This window comes from Athene cunicularia (genome assembly GCF_003259725.1).
Source record: "Athene cunicularia isolate RWA chromosome 9 unlocalized genomic scaffold, athCun1 chr9_part1, whole genome shotgun sequence".
Taxonomy (NCBI): Eukaryota; Metazoa; Chordata; class Aves; order Strigiformes; family Strigidae; genus Athene; species Athene cunicularia.
In genome coordinates, this window is record NW_020799110.1 from 24,616 (window position 1) to 34,190 (window position 9,575).

A 9,575-nucleotide genomic window follows, 5' to 3' on the forward strand; every position below is an offset into this window, starting at 1 on the left:
GGGGGGGGGGGGGGGGAGGGAGTGGTTTTTGGTTGGTTTGTGGGTTTTTTTGGGTTTTTTTGTTTGTTTTGGTTTTTTTTTAGAGAAGGGGCAGTAGAGGCCTTTTTGCTATTTGGATCAGTAACTCTGAAAATGTACGTGCCTTTTTTACCTAAATTAACTGTAACATAGGCTGTGGGGGACTATCTCCATAATGTATTGTCTTCCGTAAGACAAGATCATTGATAAGAGAACTTTCTTTCATGTCTCAAGGTGGATGTCAAAATCCATTCAAACACGATACCCCATTTCCTAACCTAAAAAACAGAAAATTTTTTTTTACCCCATTTACAACTAGGTTTTGTCAAATATCGATGAGCTTTTTGAGAGAGAAGAGCTGTCTGCAGCACCAGATCCAGGCTGGCCTGACTGTTTTAATTCTGGAGTTTTTGTTTACCGACCTTCCATTGAAACATACAATCAGCTGTTACAGTTTGCCACAGAGAAAGGCAGCTTTGATGGTATGTATTAATTTGTATTTCAATATAAGTTAGGCCAAAATGATAATAGTGGTTGGTATGGCTTACACAACACAAAAGCAACTGCACAAAAACTATATCCTTCTCACCACAGAGGCTATCACTACAATATGTAGTAAACTTAGTTTTTTCAGGGTTCATGAAATAAAAGAACCCTAAGAGTGTGGCCTCAAAACTAGTAGCTGTGAGCATTAGTGGTATAGATTGATGTAACGAGAAATCTTAAGATGGAGCAAGCACAGTGTGTGCATTAGCACATGAAACTGCAGTACTATGCTCTATACAGTCCTAACACTCAAGAGTTGAATGCTTTATGCTAACTCAAGTTGCTGTGAAAATAGAGTACTGATCAACTTGAGTGCAGCTTCAAGAGAAACAAACATCTGAAGATGCAACTACCTCTTTGTATGCTGTGTTGATAGCTTCCTGTCATTACAGAGTGGTGACTGTCTTTTTCCTAGTATCAAGTGCATGGAAGCATGGCTGCTTCCCACTATAGGTCACTTGGGATCAGCCACTGTGCCAGATTTGAGAAGCCAAGTTCGGCTCTCCTGTATGTCTCCCAAATCTATTACCACTGCAGTAAATGCACATGTTGCTTGAAGACTGCTATAGTTAAAAGGCTTCTGAATGACACTCACTGCCTCCTGTCACTAAATTTCATTATGTAACTACTGTGGTACAAAACAAAGTCTAACTGAAAAAGCTACAGAAAACTACATAAATAAGACCACAAAATGGAACTCTTAATAGAAAGTAATTAGCCATCCTGCTGACTTACCTTTCAGTACTTTGTAAAAAGTAAAATTTCTAGATGTTACTCCCAGTCTGCAGAATAATTCCAGTTCCTGTGTGGCCTCCTAAAGAACATTAGTCGCAGCTGGATGCTTAATGCTGCCATATGAATAAACTAGTGAAAAAGAGTACTGCAGCATAATGAAGGTCTGTCTGTACCTTGCTACTGACAAGGTACCTGTCAGTAGCTCTGGGAGTGCTCTCAAATGTTAGGTGTAAATTGATCACCAGCTATGGCAAAAGCTGTAGCACAATACTGAATGTTTGCATTTTAAAAAAACCAAGCAATCAAAACCCACCCAAAACCCAACCAAGCGAAAAAAACCCAAACAAACCCACATCTGACTGCTGAGTAGCTCCAGGATCATGCAAGACTTGGTAAGTGTCGTCTCTGAGCTTTCTGCTTGACTGCTAGCAGAGCCATCCTCTAGGTCTAAGGCCCCTGTGCTTTAAAAGAATAGAACTGCTTTCACAATATACTTTCTGACAAAAACTCAAGCCACACGATGGTGAAACTTCCTCAGTGTCCTAAATGTGAAGCAATCGTTGCATCTCTTAACAGCAGAAATGGTGGGTTAATGGTTTAGGTGCCAAATTTCTAGAACTGTAATTTGTATTTCAGCTTTAAAATTTATATTTTTTTTCTTAAATGGTAGCCCTGATGTGAATGAGACCATACAGACTTACGCTGCCTGCATAATCTGCTGCTCAGTTCATGAACTTGAGGAGAAAGGGGACCTAAACCTAAATCGATCTAGACAGTAATAGAGGTTTCCAGGAAACTTTTTGTGAGAAACTTGTGAAGGGTCGCTGCCCTTAATAGGACACAGGGATGCAAACTCAAGCTACTAGGGTATGCATAATTGAAGTTGAGCTCTGAACACCCCATCTGCAGTAGAAGTAACTAGGGAATGTGAGACCTTCCAGAGTGTCTAATGTGTTTAAAGCAGACATGCCTCCTCTGTAATGCTGTTGTCCAGAAATGGTGGAGCACTGGCTACTTAAGCAGACAACTGCTTTATGTGAACCTCACCTGTCTAGATAATGAGGAATATGTCATGCAATAATTCTAGATACTATCAAAAATTAGCAGAGTTGGTTTTAGAAGAAATCTGGTAGTACTTAAGAACATTGCTATTGCTCTGACAACCCTTTGAACCTTTAACGTGAGATTGGTTGCTTTTACATATAGAGCTACAATGCAGCAGGACTGTATCTGTAGGGATGTAGCTAATGTAACTACTGCCTGATTCTTTCACCTTATGTCTAAGGTCCCGTTTATACAAGACAACTGTTGAAGTCTGAACTGGGACAGCTGAATGTTGCTTTCAGTGGCTGCTTTGGCACAAATGCATGCAACCTGAAAAAAAGCTGAGTATGTAAAACAATCTGAGTGAGAGGAGGTCCTGTAGAATAAGTTAAACACATTGTTGCTGCCCCTTCAGTTATGAGCTATCTGTGCTGAGAGGGCACCCCAGACTTTCTTCTCTTGTAGATGATCTTATTGTTAACATATGCATTCTTAACACAGCATTAAGTGAAGATGAAAAACAGCTAAGTAAAGACCAGGGGACTTGTCTGTTTTCTCTGTTTTCTTGTGATGGGCATGACTTCTTCTGAAGTGCTTTTCTGCCTTTATGCATTGGGAGGCAAGTCAGACATTTGAAATTACTGGACTGAGTCTCTAGGCAATTTCTCACTCTGCAATCTGCATGTATGCTGACAGCTGTAACAGGATACTTAGAATTTATATTTGTCAGTGTACTGTCTAAGTTTATGCCCAGTGTCCAGATACTTCAGTTGCAAAAAGAAAATTCAAACAGCAGTGGGGGTGTAAACCTTAGTACTGTCCTAAATCTAATCATAGGCCAGTTAAAAAAAACCCTTCTCTGACTCAGCAGAGACCGAGTGTTTTAGAAAATTAAAGATTAAAAAGAACATTTTTTCTAACTAAGCTATGCATTTACCTACTCTTTAACAATGCTACTTGTGAATGTAGTTACAGGTGAAGAAAGCAAATGAAAGTTGAGGGACTCCCTTCAATCTCCTTCATAAGAGGAACTATTGGAACTTAAAGACATTTCTTTACTGTATATTCACTGCAATGAAGTAGTTTTTATTTCTCAGTAGCTGCTTATAAACTAGTCTGCTTTGGGCCAGACACCTTTCTGTAGCTACTCTACTACTGACATACCAAACAACTTCAGACTCACTTGACCTTGTTACAATGTCTACTTGCAAACTAAGAAGAGGTGACCCTCGCAACACAGTAGGTCTGGCCATAACTCAGCTTGCCATCCTCACTTAAGGGTTAGTCAGCAGCCTTTTAGTACAGAACGAGGAATGCCTATTGCCTGTTAAAGGGATTTGATGTTGTTTTACTGGAGTTCTCACCAAGACTGTGCTTTCCTTATCAGATCACAGTGCAGGCAGATGGATCCAGGACTGAGGGTATCAGCAGTCTGCTAGACCTGAACTCTGGCATTGAGATGTTGGCCATACATCTGTAGACATAAGTAATAAAACTAATTGTTGGCACTTGAACTTTTGAGCTACAGCTTTCCTGAAGCTGAAGAGTACTCAGTTGTCAAGTCCTGCTTTTTGTTGCCTTATACAGCTTGAACTTAAACTGTAAAAGAAACTGAATGGCAGGGTTTGTGAGTAGCTTGCTTTTCTTTTTTTTTTGCAAAAAGTAACCCAACATGCTATCTTTTTAATTCTGTGTTTTGGATTTTCAAAGGCTGCAAGGTTCACAGGGTTGTTCACAAATAGAACTCTAGTCCTCTATGCCAAACTCCTACTGGACACGACAACTGCATTACCAAATCTTACTTAGTAGAGTGATTGAAAAAGATCCTAAAACAGCTTTCTGATGCTTGTAGCCTATTAATGCTTTCTCTTTCAGGTGCAGATCAGGGGTTATTAAACACCTTCTTCAGCAGCTGGGCAACAACAGACATGAGCAAACATCTACCATTTATTTATAATTTGAGCAGCACTTCTGTATATTCCTACCTTCCAGCATTTAAAGCGTAAGTTCAAAATTCTAAGATGACTTTCAGAGCTTATATAAACAAACCTCTTGTAACAGAATAAACAGGCACAATATGAACTTACACAATTTTTCTAAAGGAAGACCATTGTCACTAAAAGAAGGTATAATAGTTTCCTCTCAAAAAAGTTTAATACTAATTAAATGAATCACCTCATGATAAATGCAGGGAGAAGGCTGTATGTGGAGCTTAAAACCACTCATCCCTGGCGGTAACACTGAAGCTGATTTAGAGTAAGCACATTTGACAGATCACTCGTGAAAGGAAGAACCACTCCTCCAGTATGGGATACCATTGCAGCTCTAAACAAAGGCAGTAGCTCTTGAGTTAGCTCTGGAATCAACTTGAGCTGAATTTCAGCATGTCACTGGTGGTATTGTTCCCACCTAGGTAACTTGCCCTTTCCTCACTCAAAGTCCTCAGGGTATTTCACAACCATTAGTTACAGTTCATCTAATCAACCAATACTGTTGAAATAAACATAGTGTATAAAGACCTTGTATAAAACTAGAAGTCTCTCCCAACAGTCTTTCTAGGTCTCAGACAGTTCCTTAACTAATAGCAAGATGGAACACAGACTGCAGCCAATCACCACACCATTGCATGTTTCCTGTGTAAGGAAAACTACCCTATCCTCCCTAGCTAGCAGCACTAGATTTGGCATGTGAGTAAACCATATGTCAGTGGCAGGGTCACTCGAACTGTTATAATAAGCGCAGGAGGAAGGTGGGGAAGCATGGGAACCTGAAATGTTACACAGAAACTCTTACTTAAGAGCTGCGTAAGCTGGAGGGGGGCAGGGGATGTACCAATTGCATAAAAACAGTGTGATCTCTAAATGACATCAGGTTACTAGTGTCCAAAGCAGCAGCTATCATAAGCAGGGCTGTTGCTGGCTCAAGATCAAACTATGTCTTGTGATCAGAATACCATTTGAAATCCTGTCATGCTAAAAGTGGAACGCTTATTTAAAGAAATATATGCAAGCCTAAGAGTGACTAAGTAGTTGGATAGCGTTTGATAAGCTAACGTCTATTGTAACGTACATCTTCTTTCTATGGCTGGCGTTTAGTCACATGACCTTAAATTTACAAATGACCTTGTTGCCACAAAAGACTAATTGGATCTGAGGGCTCCTGACAAAAATTCCATTCAACTGACTGAATCAGTCGCCTAACTGAATTCAGCAGACCTTCAGAAGTAGAATGCTGGAAGTGCAGCCCTTTAAGTAGAATACCCTGCTCAATAGGTGGAACAATTTCCCTTGGTTAGATCAGCAGCTACACTCCTGATAATCAGCAGTTGGAATAAAGTGAAATTTAAACCTACTGACATCAATAGCTAAGTTTTTTGCAGCTTTGTACAGCGAGACTAGATTTCACAGCAGTCTCAGTAATCCTTTTTCCAAAGGAAAATGCCAATTCATGACAAATGCTCTGTACTTCAAAACATTGATGAAGGACTTTTCTGGGAGATGGGGAAAGTGGATTAGTTGCTGAGGCCACTGTGGACATAAAGCTTCCTAACAGTTGAGCTTAAATGTCCAAAGAAAGTTTTGCAGATCTAGAAAGCATCCAGAAAGCAGATACTGTAAACATTGTAGAAACTTGGCATCTGCCAACTGTGGTGCAGGTCTTAAGTGGACAGAATACTAAGAACACATTTCTGCCTTTGTAGCAAGCATATCATAAAGCTTCTTAGGCATCCTCTAGCTTAAATAGCCTTGATTTTTAAACAATGACCAGTTTCCTCAGAGCAGCAACAGCTGCCTCAGATGAAATCTCAGGCTGTTAAGTAGAGCTGTGTCAGCTAATAAAACTAAGGGAGTTCTCTTATGCCAAATCTCGACATAGGAAGTTTAAAGTTAAATCCGAGGAACTGACCTCTTAGATTATTTTTTTTCTTGTAATTAGTGCAAATGCTTGACCTTGTTTCACACATGCATACATTTTCATTCTGCAGTAAGATCAGTTGTGCTCAAAACACTGAACATGAATATTGAAATACAGTTAAGGATCTTACAATAGTACAAAAATGCCCACCCCAATACATACTGTCTTGTTTTGAATATTCTAAATTTTTTTGAAACATACCTGCATTGTCTCTATGTAGAACTCCTTCAATGTCTGAGTCCTGGTCAAAATGACCAGGGTGTGGCTAACAATGTTAGTGGTTTGGCATTATTATCCATTTTAATAATGTTACTCATGTGCTGAGAAGAAATCCCAATGTGATACAAACTGAACTAGGTGAGAGAGTTGCTGTCACTAGAGACACTAGTATTGCTTGTTCACAAAACTGACTCAAGTTGAACTCCCATTCTATTTTTCTATGGTTCCAGAACTAATGCTGTCTCTTTTAATGTTAAGTTTTTTACTTCAAAAAGGGGTGGATCTCATCTACAGTCTTAATGGAAAAGAACATACTGGTAACATTTGGGACACAGCTATAAGTTCATATTGAAGATGGATTTAAAATAGTTTTTAAAAGAAACAGAAACCCCCCTGCCCTCCACATCCACCCATCTTGACTAGCAAGACCCTGCTGCACCACCATCAGAAGTCCTCTGAAATGCTTCGGTTATAGTAAGCTATTATTTTGCAGGGGCACATTCTTCTTGCAGCAGGGCCTTCCAATGATCCATTTCTATAGGGCTGTAAACTGAAAGGGTAACTCTTAACACTGACCCTTTTCTACATAATGCTTGTAATGCCTAATTATCTGGATCACTGACTTTGGAGTAGAATCTTTTTCACTTTTAAAACCAGTTCCGATTGCAACGGCTGCTTAAGACTGCTCTCTCCTGAGCTATGGACATCACTCTACCTAAAGACTTGAGTTGGCTGTAAGTACTTAAATAGCCCATACCATTAGGTTTTGGCTGTATTCTGACTAGTGTAATGTAGAAATTTGTTTGCATTTTTTTTGTTGTATAGTGATGCTTTTGGTCCCAGTAGGTGTTGGCAGTTTGATCATTTAGTGTTTAGCCTCCTAAATATATTTGTTTTCTGGACACTTACAGAAACTGCAGGTTATAAAAAAATGTTTGCCAGTCAAAACTCTTGTTTTCTAGACACCTGCACAAACTGTGGGTTCTGATGACTTCTGTCCAACAGGTTTGGTGCAAATACTAAAGTGGTGCATTTCCTCGGAAGCATAAAGCCATGGAACTATACATATGACTCCAGAACAAAAAGCATAAAAGGCAACATGGACGACCCTAAAGTAGTTCACCCAGAGTTCCTCAACATGTGGTGGGGTGCCTATATAGCTAATGTTTTACCATTACTAGAACAGCATGGAATTGTTGAAGAAGCTACTACAGGTGTAAACATGGTATGTGCTTTAATATTCTTGTACAAACTACATAAGTATGGATGACAGGTTCTTTATCATTCCACTGATTTCCCTTCCCGCTGCCCACCTCAAAGCATGGGTGTAATTTAGTTTGTGGGATGCAGGGTGTTTTGGTTTTGTTCTTTTAAGCTTGGAATAAACACTACTACAAAAGAGAAGCATGCTATAGGGGTCTTGAATGTAGCTGTCTGCTTGCCCAAAACAAACTACGTGAAGAGCTAATGGTGCACCAGAAATTATGCTGTAGGAACTTAATACAGAGAAGGGCCCTAAAACTCTTTAACGTGTTGTAGCCAGTGAGGTTCTCAAGCAGAACCACCCCAGCTCAGCAGGCAGTGTGTGCATACAGACCTTGCATGCTGAGCAGATCTAGGTAAGCCTAGAACTAGTGAATACATAGACTGGCAGTGATGAATCCCAGTACATATCAAGACCAAAGTAATGCTTCTAACTCTAGTTCTCCTTCACAGAGTCTAGTAGCTTGCATCTGACTGCAGACTTTAGTCTTAGTATAGTACATGGGCCAGTTTAAGTTCTCAACCTTTCTAAGACCAAAGTTACTGACCCCTCAAGATGTGCTTTCTCTTGTTTATCTTACATTTTTCTAACGAACTATTTGCAGCTATCGGGCTTGGTCTATACTCTGGCTTTCTCTTGTGGCTTCTGTAGAGAGGTATGAAGAACTTAAACTTTTACCTTTTTTTTTTCCCTCCCTGCTAACTTATTGCTTTGTTATTTTGCTAGGAAAGCTGCACAATCCCTGCCCATTGGCAATGCTTGCTGCTGCGCATGAGCATCTACTTTGTCCTATTCTAAGACCTGTTGCTCACTTTAGTTATGCAAAGTATTTCTGTATTTTTACTCTGCCTTTCCTTTTAGGCAGAGGTTACAGAGGCAGTGTCCCACATATCAATATCAGCACCATCACCAGTATTACCAACTGTATCTTCAGAAGAACGCAAGGAACGGTGGGAACAGGGCCAAGCTGACTATATGGGAGTGGATTCCTTTGACAACATCAAGAAGAAACTTGATACCTACCTTCAGTAGAAGTGCCTGTCTCAAACAGTGGTGATGCAAGGACTTGTTCCAGAACTAACAGCTAGAAAGGTGTAGATGGTGGTCAGTTACACTTGCTAGTAGCTTGATGAAAAACTTCTTGGCTGAAGGCCTCTGCAGTGCTACAGATGAAGACTGAGCAAAAGCTAGGAAGCAGAATTCCTTGGGCCACCTGTAACTGCCCAATTTCCAATTCTCCCTACTAGATAAAACCAGGTATTTTCAGCTTAAATTTTCTTCTGTTGTGATCAATTGGCTCAACATATTCCTTGAAACTGGGTTTGTTACCTCACCTCATTAAGGTGATTAGCATTGATTCCTTTGCTTGCTGTTTTAGATGTAAAATCTAATTCATGGGATTGCTCATACACTAGAGTGGTAGCCATTCTGCTTTACCATAAATGTATTAAGAACACTGGGATACACACAGATGTAACAGTAATAGCACTGCTTTGCTCTTCCAGTCACAATTGCACTGAAGTTTTGACCAGGTTCTTACGCACAGTGCCTACAGCATGGCAGAATGCATTTTTCAGTTCTGTATACTATGGGACTAGTAAACTGAGTTTTATCTGTTACTTGCAATGTTACACTTGATACAAAAATAAAAAGTTGTCATGCATTTCTGGCTGCCCTAAACTCTTGAGCAATTAAAAAGAGGGAGCTCCACAGTCCAACTGAAATATTCAACAGGTATAACCCTTAAGCTTTCCTAATGCTGCTCTAGCTGACAGTAGCAAATGTCCGGGCTTTTTTACCAACAGCCCAAAGACTACTTACAGATCATGAAAAG

General features: G+C 39.9%; 1 protein-coding gene across 3 annotated transcripts in view; it reads left to right on the plus strand.

Annotated features, from left to right (window-relative positions):
• GYG1 (glycogenin 1) overlaps positions 1-9,404 on the plus strand; it is an 11,735-nt gene extending 2,331 nt beyond the window's left edge. The window contains exons 3-7 of one of the 3 annotated variants that reach the window (XM_026855109.1): positions 338-500; positions 4,219-4,345; positions 7,483-7,702; positions 8,017-8,096; positions 8,603-9,404. In XM_026855109.1, the coding sequence (XP_026710910.1) occupies positions 338-500; positions 4,219-4,345; positions 7,483-7,702; positions 8,017-8,096; positions 8,603-8,798 (786 nt within the window). In that variant the 3' untranslated portion in view covers positions 8,799-9,404. The other 2 variants (XM_026855110.1, XM_026855111.1) reach the window with 2 other exon arrangements.
• The last annotated feature ends 171 nt before the right edge of the window (positions 9,405-9,575 follow it).